Here is a 22,308-nt window from a genome sequence, read left to right as displayed (position 1 = left end):
GTTTTGAGTAAGTATGTAGTTGCTGGTAGTAAAGTAAGTATTTAGGGAATGTTGTAAACATAATTCAAACTGCATTGTAAACAGTGATACAGAAAACTAATTAGGTGCTATCTTAGCCCAGTGGTGTTTATAGCTGTTAGAGGAAGTAAGATGTCAGTGAAACTGTGATTGCTCGATTAGGGTAATTAGTTCTTTGTAGACTAATTGCATTAGAGCAGGATGTGAGACCTGGAGATCATAGCACTACTTGAATTAGTGTGCCTGCTTTATTGTTGCAGTAGTACATTGCCTTGGATAGTAATTACTGAGCTTAAATGCATCACTGCTTTGACTTGAGATTTGCTGGTGAACTGTGTGGAAAAGGGTGTTTAATGAATAAAGAAGTCACAGAACTTTAATTGTATGAGTATGGCATCTATTTCCTGAGAAGCCATATTGGGTCTTTGCAATTATTTGTCATAAAAAGCTATTTAAAACATTGGATACTTTCAGGAGTTATGAAAGCTCTTCTCAACATCTTCTACTGGAAAGTAATTTACAAATTTTAACTTTTGAATAGCTCCCAAATAGCTGAATTTTAGAAATAAGTGGTAGAGATGCTAAGATTTGTGTCAGTGATACCAGTGGAATTACCTCCATGGACAAAATGAAGTTAATTCACACAGATATTTGATAAATTGAAGTAGGCATTTAGTTACTAGTTCTGAGTTCCAAGTTAGCCATAAGTGTTGGGTTTGCCAGGGATTGTCATTTCAGGAGGTGTCAATCTTTTGTCCTATTCTGAGTGCATATTAGACCTAGTCTAGGTTACTAAGCAGCTATTCTAGACATTTGATGCTTGTTTTAAAGGTAGTAAACATTGTGGTGTTTCAAAAGACAATTAAAAGACTTTTTGCCATTAATTTCCACTTTTTTTAATTGCCTGATGATTTTTTTAATCATCCAATAATTTTATCAAATTTAATTATAGACTTTTAAAAGATGCTGCACTTGTTTTGAAACTAACTTTTAAATTACTTAATATTCAGAGTAATGTGTAGCTGTTTAATTAAACCATGTAGAAATAGTTAAGTAGTAATAATTTATTTCAAATTACTTTTAATACCATCCAAGAGCTCCATAATGCTCTTTTACTTTCTGTTTGAGAACAGACTGGGTCAAATGGTTTAAAAGATAGAGTTGTTACAAAGACTGTTTATTTAACAGCATTTACAGCTGTGATAGAAAACAATGATAATTTAAAACATAAAGGCTGCAAATCTGCAAAATGACATGCTAAATAAAGAGTAATAATAATTGCAAATAATTTTTCAATAACTGTAAAGAAGACTAGGCTAAGATTAACACAGGCATTGGAAGGAAGAAAACAACAAATATCTCTGCATTCTTTTAATAGATCTGAGGTTTTTTCCTTTCTTGAAAAAAGAAACTCATTATATAGACTTTTGTCACTCTGTTAAAGCCGAATGTTTTTTTTCTTGTGGCTTCTCAGTACATCTGTGATTTGGGTGATTGATGATATTGTACAGTATAGTCTTAGGAACACTGGTGTTGAATTAACTCAGTATTTCCTTGATTCTGCAACAGAGACCAAGAGAGAATAGGCCAAGGTACCCAAAAGTACAGTGTAGTTTTGAAAGGAGCAAGCCTGTAAAGTGCTTTTGTGACTTTCTACAGGGGGCAGTGGGATCCAGAGGTGGATAACTGTAAAAACACATTTCTTTTGGTTAGTTGTCAGAAATTCTGAATAGGTTCTGGAAATACGCAGTCAAGCCCAGTTAAAGAAAAAGGTCCCATTATAGAAATAACCAAACTATAGCTTGTGTTCAGTAACACAGATGAAAGGTGTAGAATAAAATCCTGATTGTAGAGAAGTCATTAGGAATTGTCCTTGTTTTCAGAGGGACAGGGCTTTTGTCTTTTCACTGTAAAGTTGATAGATATTATTGAGTACAGTTACTAAAAAGAAAAAGCTTGAGTCTTGGAGCGTAGTTATACATTATAGAGAGACCTGCAAGGCATTTTTTCATCAAAATATACTTTAAATAAATAGTAAATTCTATTTCTGCAAAAGATTTAGGGGTGTAATGTAATACTTTAGACTTCAAGTCATCACAGCTGAATATTAAATAGTGATGGAAACTGTGCTTGCACTGGGACATCAGTCGCTGTCAGTCTGATCAGTGCCCCTGAGTGATCACTAATCTGGGTTTAGCAGTTTCATACTGGCTGTGTGTCACTACTATGTAATTAATATAATATTGCTAATCTCAAACCTGCAGTTCAAAATTGTTTGGAAAATGACATTCTGGTGTAATCTGAGCAGCCTGCCTTCATATGTGTGCTGAGATTTAGGCTTTACATGAAGCTATGGGAGTAATTCTTTAGGGCATGTTCTGACACTGTGTTGTGTTTTTCTTAAAACCAGAATCATTGTATATGAAGTTTTAACTTATTTTTTAAGCGTTGCTCTACATCCTTGGTCCGGTACAAAGAGAGGCTGAAGCATAAAGCAGCCTGAAGAGCAGGGTAGTTTGTTTAAGGATGGCTTTGCTGCTGCCTCCTACTCGCAGTTCTGGAGTGACAAAATCCTCTGCCGTGGCAGCAATGACCTGACAGGCTGTGTGAGCTCCTCTCATTCTGGTGTATTCTCTTCATTAACTTAAATGGTCTCAGTGGGAAACTGGGCCCAATTTATGACCCAGACTGAAAATCTTGCCTTTAACTAATTAACTCGTAGTGGTGCCTCAGCTAAATTAAGCTTAATGGATCATTTAATCTGTCCCATTGCACAGGAGGAATTTGACACTTTTTTTAAACCAAAGGTGCCCAAAATACTGTTCTGGCAAGTACACATAAATCATGAGGCTTTTGTGGACAATTAGATACCTAGAGAGAGAAAGAAGGCTCTAAATAAATGATCATTATGTACTTACTTTTGGGAGCAGATAATTTGATTTGGTATGATTAAAATTGATACTTAACAGAAATCACTGGATTGAATTTAACTCTGTCATAGCCCGTGTCTGAGGCAGTGTGCATTTTTCCACTTGGAAGGAGTTTATCCTTTCTGGTAGCAGAAAAATGGTTCTTCTCCCAAATGACAGTGCTAAATCTTAGTATTGGACTTTACAGAAAATCTATTAATGAATCCGTTACATAAAACATGTCATAATAAAGAAGTTGGTGACATTCAGTGAGATTTTCAAGAAAATACAAAACCCCCAAAAGGGAGGGATTTAAACTTTGGCCACTTGGTTTATTTTTAGAATAGTACAAATATTGAAAATTAACCCCCTGAGTTGGATTATAAAAATGTGCATAAAAAGAAATATTGTCTGATCTTTCTTATTTCTATTTTTTTTCTTCAAAAGAAAAGATGGTCAAGACTATGGACATTCAAGTTTTATATTAACTGATCTCTAAACTTTGTGGATTGATAAGGCTTTGTCTTCAGGATATATGAACCATCCCTGTAATGTTCTGCAGTTTATCAGGAATTGTTGCACTGTGTTATGTTACTGTAGTTCTACCTGGAAAGGCTGTTTTTAAGCAGATGCTTGTTTTTCTCTGCCAAGGGAAAAGACCAAGTAAGGTGCATTTTGACCTATTTTAATTCTCAAATGTTTATTTTTTACTTTTTAATTAACGTTTTGGGGTTTTATTCAGGTTTGGTTGGTTTGTTTGTTTGTCCGTCGTCTTCCCCCACCCCCAGTGTGAAGCCAAAAATTTTGAAACTTTGGTACGGCCAATTTCTTCAAATTTTTCAGAGATGTGGCTTTTCAAAGTCATCCTTGCATTTTGTGGTGGGTTTCTTTTTTGTTTGTTTTTTTGTTTTGCCTTTTTTTTTTGCCATTGTTGTTGTTACAATTGTTATCTTCAGCTTTGAAAGCCAATTTCTGTACTTGGAGTGGGAAGGTAGCAGTTTTTTTCTACCATCTTTACTTTTGCAGTGGATTATATTTCAGGTGAATCTAGTGATGCAAAACTTTTGTAACATAAGGCCCAATTCACCAGTTCTGTGTTTAGTTTGCAGTTTCATGTTTATTTTCTGGTCACAGTACAGAAAATTCAGAATTGAAACTTTAGAACCGATGAATTCATCTGCTTCATCTTAACAAAATAGGCTGTATGATACCATCCTCTACCAAATTTGCATTTTTGTATTTAACCAGATTTTCAGGAAAGGGAAATGTGAAAGTTGAATACAGTCAGCATTTCTGGAATCAGGCCATGAAATAGAGCAGTTGCTACAATTGGCTGCCTGCAGATATGGAATAAAAATGGCTAAAACTTAGGCAAAGGTTATTATTATAAGGTGTTAAGGTTTGTCCTTTTTCCCCCTTCATTATTGCTGAATATTGCTAGAATGAAAAAATGAATTACATTAGGATAGGTTCAGTGTCCATAATGTTTGTTCATTTCTGCTAAAACTATTACATAATTTCCAGAGATGATTGTCAAATTAACAAGTTTCCACTTGGAAACCGTATGAGACCTTATGGCACTGTGCCAAATCACTTTTCGTTTCAAATATGAGGCTGAAAACTAAAGGTCACTGAGGAAATTTCTCATTTTGGAAACCAAGACATCTGAGCTATCATTCAGATATTTAAACGTTAAAATACAAATCCTTATTTTAAATTAGCTAGGTGTAATAAGCCCTTCCTTACACGAAAATGCATAATTTTCACCCAAATGTCAAAATAATTTGACTTTAGAAGGAAGTAGAATTCCTATGTATCAAGTTCAGGTTGAATTTTTTCAACAGTTCCACATAATTAAAATAGAACTTCATTTTGCAATAAAACTTATCTTAAACTGGCATTAGCTGCAGTTGCTTCACATTTGACTCAAACTTTGTAGTGCTCACCAACGTGCAGCTTTTCTACCATTATATGAAGCTCCAGCTCTTTTTGAAGGTCCTGATCAGTGCATTTAAAATTCAAAGAGACACCCTGCAAAGCAGAGGCTGCTTGTGTTTCATTTTCCCTTCTTCTGCATGTCCCCATTCTATTTCCAGAACTCCCTGTACCTGTGAAATAATCCTTTCAGTTTAGTGAGGGGTTCTGCCCTTCCTCCTGTTCCCTCATCCTTGCCCAGTTCCTTTCTGTGGGGCTGGATTGGGCAGATGTGGCACTGTGCAGTAGTTTGTGAGTGGGATGGAGGTTTTCTTGTGTGGATTTTTTTTTTTTTATTTAATGTCTTTGGTTTAAGTGGCAATTCATTCATTCTTAAGTTCATTCATTTTTAAGTCTTTATTGATATTTTACTTTTTTCCTGAATGAAATGTGTGCTTCCTTTCCTTTTACCATCTGGCAAATTTTGTTTTATCCACCTGGTCCATAATAAATATTGTGTTTTCAGGCAGGTGGTCTCCCCTCTCTGCTCCCATTTTCCAGCCTCCTACTTCTTCTATGCTTGGTCACAGAGAATTTTGATGTTAAAAAGCCATTGACCACTGAGAGGAGACATGGATCTCAGTATCTGTTTTCCTTTATTCTAATAATAATTAGGAGACCTAGGAAAGTAGAATTTAGAATAACTAACTGAATATTGTTCTTCAGTACCTAAAAAATGCCTGTTTAGTCAGTGAAATCCTGTTTGGTTTCCTAGAAGACACTGTTTCAAATGATTTTGTCTTGTATGTTGCTTCCTGCAAGGGGAAAAAAATCAGGTGGGGGAGAGTTTTTCACTCCAGGAAGCTTTTTCTTTCTCATTTTTTTTAGAAAAGTTTATCATACTGTAATCATGTCTGACATAATATGGTTAAAGTCAGTCCTGTGTATAACTTACTGGTGAACTTACATATTTATTTTTACAGGTATATAAACCATTTTCTGTCTACAGATGGATTAGTGTAGGTGTAGCTGTCCTGGCAGATGTTGTTCCATTATGTTCTATTTCTATCTGCCAAGCAGAGTATATCAGTAAAATTGCTACATAATTTTAAATCAATAGTTCTGACATAAATGAAGGTATTTTAATCTACCTTCTGCAAAAATTGCTGTTTGTTACTGTCAGAAGAACCACAGAAGTGATCAGCTAACTAGTTTGGTGTGATTTTCTATATTAGAATTAAAAAAGTCCCAGGTAAATGGCTCAGGAGCATGTATTATTTTTATTAACGTGCATTGAATTCTGCAGGAGACTGCATACTTGGGTTCATATTGCATAGTTTGTTGCTGAATTAATGAAAGCTGTGTATTTTAAGTGTTAGGATTTATGTGCTTGGTTTTCAGCTTCTGGGGATTTCACCAGATTTGATCAGAATAAGAACTTCCATCTTGAAAAAATAAATTTAAATTGTTAATTTTTTTAAAAATGCGTGACAGAAAAGTTCTTACAGAAGCATTGTGTTTTGTGAATATGGTATTTTGGAAGACACAATTTATTTGAACTTCCTCTTGCAGGCTTCTTTATAGTTTAGCCTTTAATGCCAGATTCCTGAGGCATCTTTGGTATTTGATATCTTCAATGACTACACGAATGATTACAGGGTATGTATTGTGCCATTTCTGAAACTGAGTCTTTGTTAAAATAGAGCATATCTAGTGAAAAGGGAATGGGACAGTTAGAGGTATGATTACTTACCTCCTATGATTTCATAAAACAGAGCAAAATCTTGGAAATTGGACAGTTGTAAATAAAGAAAATACTTATTTAAAATAAGTTGAGCATTTTGTAGTTTTTGAAGTGCTTACCAGCATCAGTGTAACAAACAGCAAAGCCCCAAGTCCTTCATCCCAAGCGTGCGAGTTTTATTTTGCGTACTTTGACTTGTCCAGAAATTGGTGGTGGCAGAAGCATGTTCCCAGGAGCTGAGGTATTGGACCTGCAGATGTGTTTGCTGACATGCAGACCAGTTACTCTCCTTGCTTTGTGCCTCGAAAGTGTCTGCAGTCTGTAGCAGATAATGCCAAAGTTTATCCCTCATGGAGACACTGAGATTTCAGTGACAAGAACTTGCGAAGAGTAACCTCATTTTGCAAGAATTGGAAGTAGTTATTTATCTGGAAGCACTGTTGTTATTTTGCTGTAGGAACCACTACCATGTTGTTTTACTCTAGAATGCTGAAGGTAATATTTTTTAGCATATTTAATTAACCAGCTCTTTTATATTGCATTTTATATTTTAAGGTCTATGGTGCCACTCCTCCAAGTGATTTCAAGAGGCTCTCCAATGTCTTTAGAAGACTCCAGCCGAATTATCCCTCTCTTCTACCTGTTCAGTTCTTTGTTTAGTCATTCACTCATTTCTATTCATGATAATGAATTCTTTGGTGATCCAATAGAAGGTGAGTTTCAAGCTTACTAAATAGCACTGCTTTGCAAAATGTTTTAATGTGAGGCTGGAGTTCCCTGGGCAATAATTTGCTGACATCCTGAGGAAGGCTCTCCTGGGCTGACTGGCTGATGGTCCCCTGAGCACTCAGCTGTCAGCTGGCTTTCATGGTGATTGCCTTTAGAAAAAATAGAAAAAAATTGATGGTCTGCACATTGGGAACTGTAGCTTTACAGAGTCTGATATGGAAGTTATTAATCATGATAATTTTTAATGAGTTAGTGAAGAGAGTGAACTTCTTCCGGACTGAACCTGTAATCTAATGTGTAAATTTAACATGGCAGGAATCACAAAAGAGAACAAGAGGGTATTGTAAGTAAAATAATTGTGACTGCAAAGAGTTCCAAGACTTGATCTTCTTTATAAATGTTTACTGATTCTGTTTTTGAGTGATGTTTCTTTTCTCTACCTTTAGGTTTTGTGTGTGAATATTAAAGTTACAATGAAATAAGTGTTGTTTTAAAATAATGTAGTAATTAAGAGAAAGCCAGTTAAGGAAACTTAAACTTGTGTTTTATGTAGCTGTAGGTCAAAGACAATCATCAATGATGCCTTTTACGTTAGAAGAGCTTGTAATATTATCACGCTGCCTTCGAGATGCATGTCTAGGAATCATAAAGTTGGCTTACCCAGAAACAAAGCCAGAGGTCCGTGAGGAATATATTGCAGCATTTAGAAGTGTTGGAGTAACAAAAAATACAGAAATGCAGCAATGTATCCAGACAGAGCAGAAAAGATGGATTCAGTTATTCAAGGTAAATTGTGTCAATTTTCAGAACATACTTAGATACAATTTTCAGGCTTCTGCCAAGGGTAGGAGATTACTTGTTTTTTTCCTCTCTAATTTGAATGCTGTTGTAACAAGGAATATGGATTTGGGAAGGTTTCTGTTTGGCATATATGCTAAACTTTGAGTAACTTAATTGTGATAACTAACACATTTTTTTCCTTCTGGCAACTCTTAATTTTCTTGCTGATCTTGTTTATAAAAAAGTTACTGTATAAAATATGGGGTTTAATTTGGGCTCCCATTCAACGAGGTACTTAAGCATGTCATCATAACTTTATGGAGGTGTGAAATTCTAAGAGAATCTTATGATTGCTCAGGAACTTCTGTGTTAGAGACTTCACTAAATTGCTACCATGCTGTATTGGTTTGGTTGGTGTTCCACTAAAATCTGTTGATACTACTCCTTTTGGATTTGCTGGAATATTAACGGGAAGGTGAATCTGGCTTAGAAAATGTGAACTTAATGTATGTTTTTCTGGATACCTACCAATGTATTTCTGCTGGTTTTATCCATGGCATCCTACCTAATACATGAGTTAAGAGAAGCTGAAAACGTTGGCAGAAAAAAAACCCCTAATATAACTGTTGCTGAAAAAAAAAGGAGTGCTTGACTTGTCATGAAAATTCTGCTGCAAACACATCCAGTCAGCTAAAATTGCTCATTAAAGAAGTGGGAGCAGAAGAAATGCATTTTCCAAATTGAATGCTAGATTTACAGTCTGTTTAATACTGGTGACCTCTCGCACACTAATGTTCAGTTCGAGTCATCAGCTGTCCCTTCAGGTCTTTTATCACTGCTTTTGTCAAGCTATCTATTTAATTGAAAGAAGTTAATTGAATGAAAATGATCAACTAAGCTTGTATTAATATTGCTAATGGAACTTTCTTCTTGGCCATGTTTGGAGAAAGATGTCATGCTAGACTTTAGGAAAGGCCCATTAAGGCTTGCACTTAACCTGATGGGCTAATTAAGGAATGCTTATTCATTCTACAAGTCTAAGATAGCCTCTATCCAGCCTATTCTGCCTGATTTTACAACACATTTCACTTATGAGCATAAGCATTAATAGCAGTGAGAGTAACTGATAATGTTTTGATTGCATGGAATACAGTCCTAATGCACCACTGAATTTGTAATTTGCACAGATTGATCTAATATATGTTTGCACAATTTAATTTAATTACTTGTCTTTAAATTGCAAATAAACTTTCGATTTAAAGGTCACAAGTGAAAACCTCAAAGTGTCTACTTTTCTAAGAAAGATGGCATGCCAGGGGTATTTTCACATATGCAGTTCATATCATGCCATCTTCTATTTGTTTGCTTTAGTTCATTAATCAATCTTTGTGTAGGCTGCATAGATTTCAGGTGAATTTGAACATATTTTGCTGTGATTCAGGAAGATGTAAAATCCTGAGTTGTTCTATCCCACTTTGGCAGTCAGGAATTAAACTTGTAGTGGAACTGTTTTCAGGAGCCAGGGTTGCCTTCCATTAGCTGAATTAGAAATGTAAATCTTGAAGATATATCTTTTCTACCCACAAAAGAAGCTGATAGAAAAGTTTCCCTTGTTTACTTCTTCAGATACATTACAGATAAAAATTGAACACGGCTAAAGTTAATCTCTTGTGCTACTGTACATAGCATGGAGTCGTTCCTGAGGGCAGCTTCAAAACAGCTTCTTACCATAAGCGGGTAGAAATGCCTTCTTCAAAATCATTAAAACAAAGCTAAAGTATTTAATTATAAATTTAAGTAGAAAATACTTTTTCTTTCTTTTGCATTATGTCAAATACGTATATATATAAAATATATTAAATTTATCTTTGCTAAAGCTTTTGCAAGCTGCCTGCAGACAAAAAGGCACATCCCTTCCTTATCTGTGCTTTTAATTTCTTTTTTACCTTTTTTCTTTTAATTCCCCACACTTGTTTTGTGTATTTTCCTTGCCTCTGGTGTCTCGTGAAACAAGCACGTGTATATGTGAAATGAATGAAATATATGTATTCATATATATTTATATATATTCACACATGTGTGCACACAAATACAGGCTTTACTTCTGCAAGGTAAATGTAAATCTGATAACAGGGAGGCTGCTGACAATAATGTGCATATTTGCTAAAAATTGGAGGTCATTAGTAAAATTTACATGTGCAAATGTCTTCATTCAAAAGAATCCCCTATTTTTGGCTTTATGTAATAATGAGTGGTGTAGTCAATTGTTACAGATTCCATAGAGAGGCTTAAGTTATAAGAGTACATGAAAATGAATTTTGTCAAATAAAATAATTATTTCACTATCTTGAGTTAATCCTATGAAATCAAGTTGCTAATTTCGTTGAGTTTTAGTTTAAATGTTACTTGCACTTGACACTATAGGAAAGAAATCCCCATTTTAATATTATTTATTGCATTGCATCTTCTCTTTCAATAGAATACATACTACAGAAATTTTTTACAGAGGAGTCCTGAGTTGAGGTAACAAGTGTTCTCAGTACCCATGCGTTCTGCAGGAGTAGCTCCAGTCTCACCTAATTTGATTCAGCTTCCTTTAGGGTTTCTTTAGCTGCTTGTAAAATATTTTATTCATGTAGTCTTCACATGGATAGTCTTTTCTGATTTTATTTTCCTTTTTAAAGATGTTTATCTTACTTAAAGTGGTAATGAGACCACAGAGTTTCAGTGACTCATCTAACCTGCACTGAATTTTATAAGGGCAAGGTGATGAAAATTCCTGTGTAATCAGACAATTCCCTTAATAGCATTCTTTGTTCTGTCTTCATTCAAGATGTTGCTCTAAAAACTGAATGTTAAAAGGTCTATTGTGTAGCATCTAGACACAGAATCCTTTGGAAGGCCCATTAAACTCTATTACTCTTGACACCAGCCCATTAAGACTATCTTTTAGCAAGATTGTTTCAGAAAAGCTTTGTGTACATTTTTTTCTATTAATTTTTCAAGTGCTGTACAAGTTGCAAAACAGAAGGCTGTTCATTGTAGCAGTGATAATGTCTTTTTAGGCTAGTAATTTAATATTCTATTGATTCCACTTAGTTATGGTTTATGTAGTGTTGGCCTGATGTGGTTCAGCTTTGGACAGCAGGTATGCCACCCCATACATATGCAACCAAGTATGGCAGTTGTGCTTGAGGTGGAGTAGTTGTTAGCTTGGTATCTGTACTTATTTTTATTTTTGGTCCTGGATTGGAGGAAACTGCCAAGAAAAATACTAACGTTGCAAAGACACCCTAGTGACCATGATAACTATTTTTTTCAGCCACCCAGTTTTGTTAGAAAGATATGAATAAACCAGTTATCTGCTCAGTTTTCTCATTTCCTGACTGTATGGTTATAATAGTAACAGAATTACCTTTTATAATTTGAATTTCTTATGAATAAAAATTAATCAAACATAGTGGTTTCAGCTAATGCTAGTGCTTGTGGTTGGGAGAAGTGCAGGTGTGTGCATCATCACCTCCTGTGGTTAAGCTGATAACCAAAATTTGTTAAACTGCTGTCACTAGGTGGTTTTCAGGTAAATGCTTGTACCTTCTTTTGGGAAAGGCCTTACTAACTTAATAACACACCTAAGGGGCTTCTACCTAACACATTTTTGTTTGAAAATAACATTACAATAATACACCATAGATGTGCATATTAAACTAAAATTACAACAACCCACCCTACACATATTTTTAGGACTTCTTATGGTAATCACCAGAAGACCATTTGGTAACCATCCTTTTTTGTGGAAATGGTCATCTTGCAGTCTACTTTCAGGCATATTTGGGCTGTGACTGAGCTAGTCACACTGGGATCTGTTTCAACAGAGACAAGAACTTAGAGGGTACAGTTCATTTGATAAATTGTTAGGTGCTTCTGGGTGAGATGATATTTATTTCTCTTAGCCAGCTTTGAAAATGCTAAAAAGCTATTCATTGACAAGAAGAGAAACTGCAGTGTATTTTCATATGTAGAGCTTTACTCTTAAGAATATCAGCACTTGTTTTTTCACACAGCTGATCACCTCGGTGTGTGGTGAGGTGATGTCATCAGCAAATTCCTCAGACTACTTCAAGGCACGTTTAGCTGGAAATGCTTTATTTTGTTAATGCAGCAACCAGTAGTAGTTCATTTTTCATCTACTTTAGAGATGTAACTTTTGCTGTTTTTATTGGCAGTTGAATGTTTCTGCCTTCTTTCTGAAGTTGGTGTTTGCTTTTGTACAGTTTGGTCACTGAGAAGAGCATCACAGGTTCTGCTGGTTAGTTAGTCAAATTTATTGACTGTGGGCAGAAATACTCACTGTTTATTAGTTGATCCCTCATATTTGCCTAATGTGGAAGGATCGATGTGACCTTTGAGACAGAAGCAGAAGTTCCTTTCTTCTGTGGAGCATTTTCCCTAAAAAAAAATTAAGAATCTCTCTCCATGTGGACAAAGAAAACATAAAAATCAGCCATATTGTTCAGAATCTCTTGTTTTGGAGTAAGTGGTAGGAAAGAATAGCTGTATAGTTCTCTCTTCCAAAACATGTATCTATTCACACATTTAATTACTGAAAACATATATCAGCAAAAAAAAAAAAAAAAGGAACATGGTATAAGTTACCTGGTTAGGTGTAACCTATTGTTTTTAAGTAAGTAATTTAATGTTGGTAATGATTTGTTTAGGCTTCCCTGAACTGGTATGCAACATTTAGGTGTACAGTCTTACTAAGTCGTATGCAGTCCTGGTTATTAGCTTTTGAATGAGACTTTAATAAGCCATTTTCTTTTTGATGACTTACACGTGAACCATGATTACTTACTTGCATTCTAAGGTATTAAGTCTAAGAGCAAGTTTTTGTAAGTTAAAAATAAGTAACATTTTCATATGTTACTGTTTTTCTTTTAAAAAGTTTTTGCTTGTGGACTGTATAATTTCATTCACATTGCTAAATGTAATGGATGTGTTTCTGACTCCTAGGTCATCACAAACTTAGTGAAAATGTTGAAATCTAGAGATACGAGGAGAAATTTCTGCCCGCCCAATCACTGGCTCTCAGAACAAGAAAACATTAAAGCAGATAAGGTAAGAGCCATGTCCTTATCCACAAAGCCTTACAGGTGCCAAAGTTTCAGTGGTAGAGGGTTTGATTCCTGACAGTATCACTGATGTTGATGTTGAACAGATTGTGTGGTTTAAAACCTAGAGTAATGTTGCTTTTCTCTAATATAAAAGTCTTGGATCTGTTAAGAAACTTCTACGTTAAATCACATTTCCGATCCATAAAGAAAAACTTGCTCTACAATGCAATGGTGTAAGCAATTTACATTTGTAAGAGAGGAACTGAAAATCTGGTGGCACTTTATTGCATTTTCTCATAGTAAGAATGCTAAATAAAAGAATTGCTCTGTAGTGGGGAAAACACCCTCAAAATTCTCTTCCAAAATAAAAGAAAATTCATTAGCATTTTCTGTACCTAGAAATGACTTTTTTTCTAAGAGCTTTTTAAAAAAAATGACATTGGACTTAAAAAGTGTGTATGTGAGTGCAAAAGAAAAAGCTGATATGAAAGTGCAAGTGCATCCTCTGAATCATTGAAAACCTGGAGTTTAGGAGTCAAGTTACACCTCAGGTTGCCTTGCACATTAGATGACTTAACAGTTGGAAGCTTTGCATGGAATAGTTAAAAGTGAACTTTTCTGTTTATTTTTGATGGTTGCACATTTACTTGACTTGTGTTTAAGATCCCCATTTCTCTGTGTTCTTTATAATTTGTAGGAAATAGTGCCTACACACCTTAGGGAAAGTAGTAGTACTCTTGAACTCTGGTGCTAACCTGATTCTCAGTACAAAGTAAACAGAATTTTTTTGACATCTCAAAATTCAAACTCAGCTTCTCTAGTATCTTAAATACCAAAACTTGATGTTTTTTAAAAAATACGTGGACTTTATATTATACTGTTGTTAATTTTGCAACTCAGCTTTAAGGCACAAGTATAAGGAGGAATAAGTAGAAATGAAGATATTTAGGCATTCAAACACGCTTTTGGATGTCACAGCTGTATATATTTACTATGTAATAGTAGTTTATAACATGTAATTACATAATGTTTAACTGTAAAATACTGCTAATTTATTAGGTTACACAGCTGTATGTGCCATCAGCCAGACATGTCTGGAGAGTCAGAAGAATGGGAAGAATAGGACCACTGCAGTCTACTTTGGATGGTAAGATACTGTCTATGCAATTTTTGCTTTGCTAAGTCAAAATAAGTTTGCCTTTTGCAAAGAAAATCTACCTCTTCTAGAGCTCTGTTGAGTATTTTGTATTGAAGTCTTGGTAGTCAAAAGCAAGGCAATCTTTCGTAATTTTGTTTCACATTAAAAAATAGTGTATTTGTATACACCTGGGTATGTCTTTAGAATAATTATTGTTATTTAATAACAGCTTTACCTAAGCTTCTGCTGGCCCGGATGAGGGGAAATGATGAGGTGGACAAACAATATGTTTTAAAAATATATGTATTAGTATGTATAAAATGCAATTGCATAAGAGAGAAAATTAGTGCAGTTGCTGAAGATGTAGAGAATTGAGGTTTTGCTTTTACTGTTTACTATAAAGAAGCATCTTCATTATATGTTAAACTGTAACAAGCTTAACATGGTAAATGTTAATTACTATTTATAATTATTGTCTCTAATTAGATAAGAAACCTTACCCCCTGAATTATTTAAAATATCTGGGTTTTGTGGAATACTTGTAGAGAAAGATGAGAGAATTGGACAAACTTAGCAATCAGGGTAAATGTACACTAACTTAGCTGTGCCAATATGCTTTCTCATGTAGACAGACTGTTTCTTTGAGCTTTTTAGGTACGCTATTCTAGAATTTTACCTTGCTGTGCTCAGGTAAAATAATCATTAAATCACTAATGCTTGTGCAGGTTTGATAATGAATTAAAAATGGGGCCTTTAAGCAGCAAAATGATCTATCTGCAAGAGCCCATACTCTCTTTCAAGATGATGTAATCTGCTCGAGTTAGCTTAGCCATATACAGTAGATCATGTAGAGAAGACTGCAGCCTTTGAATGCTGCTGTAGAGTTGTACAGAATGAAAAGCTTTGTCCAAGGTTGAAACCTAAGGGCTTCTTATAATGATACTTTTTATTTGAGTAGCTATGATGGTAAAAGTTTCCTTTGATTACCTTATTAGTGTAGTTGCCAGATAACAACTGGTTAGTCCGGTGTAATTATTCCTCAGAATTTTGAATAGTACATTTTTTCAATTTAGTGTCTTTCTTTATAAATCACCTATTTTAATTGATTGATAATATGAAGTCTTAAAAGCAGGTGGTTTTAGCAAAAATGGCCAGGCTTCAGCAGGCCTGTGTTCTGTGTAGCTTACAGACTCCACATCAGCAATCCGTATTTCTTCCACTGACCTGCGTGACTCTTGACAGCTGCATATACTGTCTTGATGTTCTCCACTGTCAGACCTGTTCCACACTTAATACTTCCACATTCTCCTGCTAGTAGTCTCCTTCCCCTCATGTATACAGTATCTCGCTTGTCTTCCTTCCCAAAATAGCATCAATTCTCTCCATTTTGTTAGTTGCCTTGGTCTGGGCAGTTGGTGGATAAGGAATGCACATGCTGTGGTTGGAGTGGAGCAGCTGCACGCCCTCACTTTCCTGGCTGGCTGTCAGACAAGCTGACACACTGAATAGAGCTCTCCTTGCTGTTTCTGTATTCAGGTCACTAAAGGAATTTCTCTTCTCTGTCCAGTTGAAAATTTTCACAATGCTTGGTGTTTTTGAATATCCCTTTCTCTGTCAAAGTTAAAGTTCAGCTGATTAGCTCAAAAGATGTGCTGGAGGCAAGATGGTGAAGAAAGATGACAGACACTGTGTGTTCATGTAAACCTCATTTTCATATGAAATCAGGCTAAAAAAAAAAGTGCAATCAACATAAATGTGTGAAAACAAGCAGGTAACAATGTGCACGACTTGTTTAATTCCTCTTGACTCCATATGGGTTAAAGCCAATTAGCATGAAAGTACTGCTGAATCACATATGGTCATGTTTATTTGTGCTTTTTCATTTACTTAAATGGCAGACTCTGAGCTCTAAATGCCCTCTGTATTGATGACTCCATCCCATATTTCTCTTTAAAGAAAGAAGCTGTGATGGAGAAATGCAGATAAAATTGACTAATTGAGTGAAATAATTGAACTGTCGAAGTCATGTAGTAGTTTACCTTTGCTGTACATGCACTTTTTATTTAAAGTGCTTTTAACTGTTAGCTTAATAGGCTGCATACGTTGACTTTAATTAAAAATGTTTACTAAGTAAACTAAGGGTAATCACAGATAAGCATTTTATCAGAAATTCCAACGGGTTGCAATGTTGAAATCTGACCCAAATGAATCAAGTATAGTGATATTTTGATTCACGTCCTATTAAACTGGTGCTTAAAATATCACTACTTAAAGTGCTTTGAGGAGTTAAAAAAACAAAAAACCAAAAGAACATTGAAGTGGTGTCCACTTACAGAAGGGCAGCAAGATGCTTGTCACCACTCGTAGGAGCCAAAGGAAAAAACTTGAAACTGTCATCATGAACTTGCAGGCTGGGTAGTGACACACAGAACATTTACTTATTTTGTAATATGATCTATGAATAATCTAGACTCTGGAGTCTTCTTCCAGAAAGGTGGTTATTAAAGGTGAAAATGAAACAACATTGAGTGTTGTTTCCTCTGTAGACTGAAGCCTAGGTGGACCTTTAAACACAGTGTCTAGTCAGAGAACAATACTTTTTGCAGTTAATTAATTCATGGCATGATATGTGCTCAGCAGCTGAGTTTCCTCCCATGAAGTTAAAACAGAATTATCATTTCTACACTACATCACCCAAAGTTGAGTTGTTTCCTAAAAACATCCTCTGTGGGTATGAGAAGGTTCAGAGGACGTGCACATGTGAACTGCATGTGAGTGAGTCTCCTTGCTGTGGCTTCTTGAATTCTTCTCTAGTATTTTTTTCTTAAGTACATTATGCAGTTTCTTGATGATGTTTTCACTGTTTCTGCTGTGACTAGGATTTAATGTGATCACTGTGACCTTGGGAGAGAAAACTCATTGCAATAAATGCTTTCTGTTCGTTTCATGAGATTTGGTTTATTTCTCAGGTTTTTTGCCTAAAATGTCTTGATTGAATCTAGATGATGTAGTTGAAAGCACAATAACTTTAAACTGTATTGATCATCAGGATGGGAATATTGTGTATTCCTGTGATGAGAATTCTAAATCATTACAACTTCCTAATTGTCTTCTATCACGTTTTTTTTTTCTTAATTCAAAATCTAAAATTCAGGAATAAGAATTTTTTTTTAAACAATAAACTAAAGAGATACAGAAGTACTAATTTTTATATGCATTTTGTGTGTTTTCACTACTTATATTTCAGTTTACCTGTAGCAACTAATGTTTAAAGAAAGGTAAGGCTTTGTATGACTAAGTAGTAAATAAACTATTTTAATGTATGTATTTTTATACAAGGTAGATTGAGTCACTTGATACAAAATAAACTGTTTAAAAAATGTTCTTTCCAAAATTTTTAAAATTATTATTTCTGTTTTAAGTGGGTTTGGAACCAGCACCTCTTTCTGTATCTGAAGAACGACAGCTTGCAATTCTGACAGAGCTACCTTTTGTAGTTCCTTTTGAAGAAAGAGTAAAGGTACCTAATTTCTAATTTAATATGCAATTTGTTTTTTAGCTTTTTGTTTTGAGTAAGTGTAAAAAGAGCACTTAGTGAAGTAGGAATTGGATCAATTCCCTGCAGAGGGCTATGGCAGTCTGTACTGTTTTTCTTCAGTGCTCACAGCAGCTGAACATTTAATAACTTTCCTCTTATTTTACTAGTTACATTGCCCTTTATAATGATTACATTAGAATTAGAAACATGTATTCCGAGATACACGGCAGCAGTTTGCAGGCTCAATTCAATGACTGACCTAAGTGATTGCACCCTCTTGTGGTTGCAGAGCACTGACCAGTTGTGTGTCTGTAAGGAACAGATGGCAAGGTCACAACTGGAGGCTTTTGAGCGATGGGTGGGTTTGCTCAGAATGAGATTATGGATGTTCATTCAGGAAAAATAATGCCTAGAAATTAAGTTCCTGCATTCATAGCTGAGTAGCTGAACTTCAGTGGAGTATGTAGCTTAAAACTTGCAAGATTCTTGTACTTGGTTGATTGGATTTGCTTTTGGATGTTTTTTAGATTTTTATACATGTAATTGTTAGTTTTACTATGTATTTCTTTTTGCCTCATAAGTATTTTTAAAGCTTTTACTCTGTTATGCACGTTTTAAGTGGTTTTGTTGTCAAGAATATCAATTGTTTAAAAATTGCTCCCTGAATTGTCTTGGAAACATTAAGACACCATCAAGGGAATGAAGAATAATTCCATAGGGAAAGCCAGTCTGTATTTTTCAAAAAAAATAGTGACAACTTTGGTAGAAAATGAGTGATTTTTCCAGGCTTCTATGAAACAATTTATCCAACAAACATCTTAATACTGTCTGGTAGTATTGCACTAGGATTACAGGGAAACAATTGGAAGTGACCTCGGGCAGGAATCTCTATGCCATGACTTAGTCATTGCCTGCAGCCTCTGGACGTCTCAAAGCTGTGTTGAGATGCACATGTATTGTTTCTGGAATGCATAAAACTTTCTCTGGTGCAATAAAACCTTGTGTGGTTTTATCACAAAAACTGAAATAACCATTGCATCAGAGCTTGGAGAGAGGGATAAAGGTATAGACTGAACTTTTATACTGCGTTGTGGACCAAATATGGATGGTCCTTTTTGTGTCATAGGAGTCAACATTCCTTTGGAGTCTCCCACTGCCTCTACAAAGCAGCTTGCAGTAAGGGAAGAAAATACCACATCAAGACCATAATAAGTTTTATTTTTTCTTTTAATCAGTTGCCATTTATTACTCTCTAATTTAATGTGGTAATACAGCTCAGTGCTGTTTGTGTGTGAGGAGTGTTCCATATGTCCTTTCATTTTCTGACTTCTTCATGAGATTTTTACCTTGGATTACCAGATAACAGATACTCCTACAAGCAATTACAGAGTCCAGTTTCATGGTGGGCTCTTCAGCCTTCTGACCCCAGGGAATATTATCCTCTTTAGCCTTAAGGCACATTGTGCCTTTCAGTGTGATATTTGCCTGTGGGAGGTAATGAATCCAATTTCTATCAAGTGCATTGGTTCTCACCTACTTAAGCCATACTTTGGTCAGCTTGCCTGTGGTGATGTTAATTCCTGTGTTGTGTGCTTCAGGCAGCATTGCTTACTTTTCATGGTAAATGAAAAATCATTGTAAATGCTTCAGTTATAGATTAAGATTCTTGTTTTCAGAACTAACATCTGCATGAACCCTGGGTTATGTAGGAGTCAGACTCAGTACCAAGAAGAGTTTCGCTATAAGAAACCTCCAAGGATTCTTTCCATCTAGAGTTGGGTAACAATAAACTGTATCTAGTCATGCTTCAGGAAGGAGAGTGGTGGTGAGCATATTCTCATGTCCTGTACATAGAAAGAAGGTGCCCGTGGCTATGTGTGTGTTCATGCTGTAAAACGAGACAAATTTAGGTCAGCAGGAACCTCTGGAGATACTCTAGCCCACATCCTTCCTCATAGAGGAATAACTTCAGAGTTGGATCAGGGTATGCAAGGACTTGTCCAGATGAGTTTTGACTCTTTCCAAAGATGGAGATTTCACAAACTCTCATATAACCTCTTCCAATACTTAATCACTCTTACTATGAACTTTTTTCTTTACATCCATTCATTGTTTCTCTTTCTGCAGCTTAGGACTGTTTTCTCTTGTCTTCCTTCTGTGTAGCTTAGGGAAGAATCTGACTTTGTCTATATTATAATCTTCCTGGTTGGAGAGCATCTTCTCTACCAACAGCAATTGCCCATAGAAACAGTAGATTTGGAACCTTACTCTAGTTTTGTCTGCTGTGGTCAGATTTCCTCTTTCATGGTAAATTTGTTGGTTTGAAACATCCCTGCAGACTCTCACCTTATCTTCTTAGTTAAAAAACTGTCTGAGATGTTATTGGGAGATTACATCCCTTGGTAAATGTACTAGACTATTTATTGAGTATTGTAGTGGTGCCAAGAGAGAATACAGTAAACATACACTCCCTGAATGGAGGGAATATTATTATGCATTAGATAACCCCCTCCTGTGCTACATCTTGGCATAGAAGCACAGTCAGCTACAGGTACTCCTCAGGTGAACAAGTTGTTGTGAAGACTCGAAGAGGGACAACGTGAAATTCAATTTGTGCTTCACTTGGCATATTTTTTTTGGTTGGTCTGATGCTCTGGTTCTTTTTTTAACGTGGCAGTGCTATCTGTGATTTTGCTTTGAATTATTTGTTCACTGCCTGTGAGAGGGGAATTGATACCTAATTTCTTATTACTGGGAATGTTCCTAAGGATTTCAAATGGCAACAAAAAATTATTTACTAGTATTGAGGATAAGCTCTGTGTGTGCAAAATACTCATGACTTTTTCCCTTTATTTTTGAATACTTTGCATTTCAGAACTCTGAAAGTTAGGGAGAGAAAAGTGGAATCACTGGCACGATGTCTGTAGATGTGCCTCTTTATGTAAAAAGAACTGAGGATGATATCTTAGCACAAAGAAATTTTTTGCATATCTGTCCACTCTTCTTTCCTCTCCTCAGTCATTGCTCTGTATTAAGTTTCTGCAGCTCAGTGAGAGAGAAGACAAATCACTTGAAAGTGACTTCCAGAGGCAGCTCAAAGGACAGTAACAGTAGTGAATAACCATCTCTCATTGAATATTTAGATCTGCACAGTGACATGATTGCTCTTTTCACCCATTTCAACAGATTTTTCAAAGACTAATCTATGCTGATAAACAAGAAGTTCAAGGAGATGGGCCATTTTTGGATGGAATTAATGTCACTATCAGAAGAAATTATATTTATGAAGACGCTTATGATAAACTTTCTCCTGAGAATGGTAGGTTTACAATTAAGTTATCAGCTTGTTTATAACACATAACTGTTCTTACCTTGTAGTTACGTATTTGCTTACTTGACTAGTGTGTTATGGGTATATCAGCTCTGAGGTGTGAAAGTTCGTAAAAAGCTAAATTTCCTCATTTTTACATAAGTAACTTCTGATTATTGCAGTCTCATTCTCTTTCCAACCTACTTTTATGGGGCTTTTCTTCCTATTTACTTGTCCAAATAACTGTACTTTGTATATTTATCTGTGTAGTTCATTAGATATTATCTGCTTTGGTGATCTTTGCCAGCATATACCTATGGACTGAACAGGATTTGTGAGGTACAACAGAGCTGGTGAAGGGTCTGGAGCACAGGTCTGAGGAGGAGTGGCTGAGGGAACTACGATGTTTAGTCTGGAGAAAAGGAGGCTCAGGTGGGACCATATCACTCTCTACAACTCCCTGACAGGAGGTTGTAGCCAGGTGGGGGTCCGTCTCTTCTCCTGGGGAAGAAGTGATAGGGCAAGAGGAAATGGCCTCAAGTTATGCCAGGGGATGTTTAGATTGGATATTAGGAAAAGTCACCACAGAAGGGGTTGTGAAGCATTGGAACAGGCAAGTGGTGGAGTCACCATCTCTGGAAGTGTTCAGAAAATGTGTGGATATGGCACTTAAGGGCATGGTTTAATGGCAGTTGTGGTGGTGGTGGTGGTGGTAGGTTAATGGTTGGACTTCATGATCTTCAAGGTCTTTTTCAGCCTTAACGATTCCTTGAGTCTGTATGTACAGTGCTGTCCAGTGTGTACTCACACAGAGCCAGGGTTTGTAGAATCCATGGGAATGCAGTGCTTATCGATGGCTCCTTCAGGCAGGAAAAAGCTGAATCTTGCACTCACAATATTTTACATAAACAATTTTCAAATTATTCTTGGGCCTTTTTTTAAGTATCTTGTAGGATTTTTTTCCTTCCTCCATCTAGTGTCTTTCCACTTCTTCTTTCAATGACTCTTAAAGCAAGACCTTGTCTACAAAATGAGTCTCACAAACTGGATATTCCAAAATTCAAGCCAGTAATGGACTTTTGCTACTATGTATTAGTTCAGTTTTTAATATAAC

General features: G+C 35.7%; 1 protein-coding gene across 1 annotated transcript in view; it reads left to right on the top strand.

The window, feature by feature from the left end:
- The window catches only part of UBE3C (ubiquitin protein ligase E3C), a 73,879-nt gene that overhangs the window by 22,316 nt on the left and 29,255 nt on the right, over positions 1–22,308 (top strand). The window contains exons 11-17 of the mRNA XM_032687100.1: positions 6,414–6,500; positions 7,141–7,298; positions 7,868–8,100; positions 13,108–13,212; positions 14,268–14,355; positions 17,769–17,866; positions 21,071–21,203. Of these exons, the coding sequence (XP_032542991.1) occupies positions 6,414–6,500; positions 7,141–7,298; positions 7,868–8,100; positions 13,108–13,212; positions 14,268–14,355; positions 17,769–17,866; positions 21,071–21,203 (902 nt within the window). The remainder of the gene's footprint in view (positions 1–6,413; positions 6,501–7,140; positions 7,299–7,867; positions 8,101–13,107; positions 13,213–14,267; positions 14,356–17,768; positions 17,867–21,070; positions 21,204–22,308) is intronic.

This window comes from Chiroxiphia lanceolata, chromosome 1, assembly GCF_009829145.1.
Source record: "Chiroxiphia lanceolata isolate bChiLan1 chromosome 1, bChiLan1.pri, whole genome shotgun sequence".
Lineage (NCBI taxonomy): Eukaryota > Metazoa > Chordata > Aves > Passeriformes > Pipridae > Chiroxiphia > Chiroxiphia lanceolata.
This window is presented reverse-complemented; position numbering and strand designations above follow the sequence as displayed.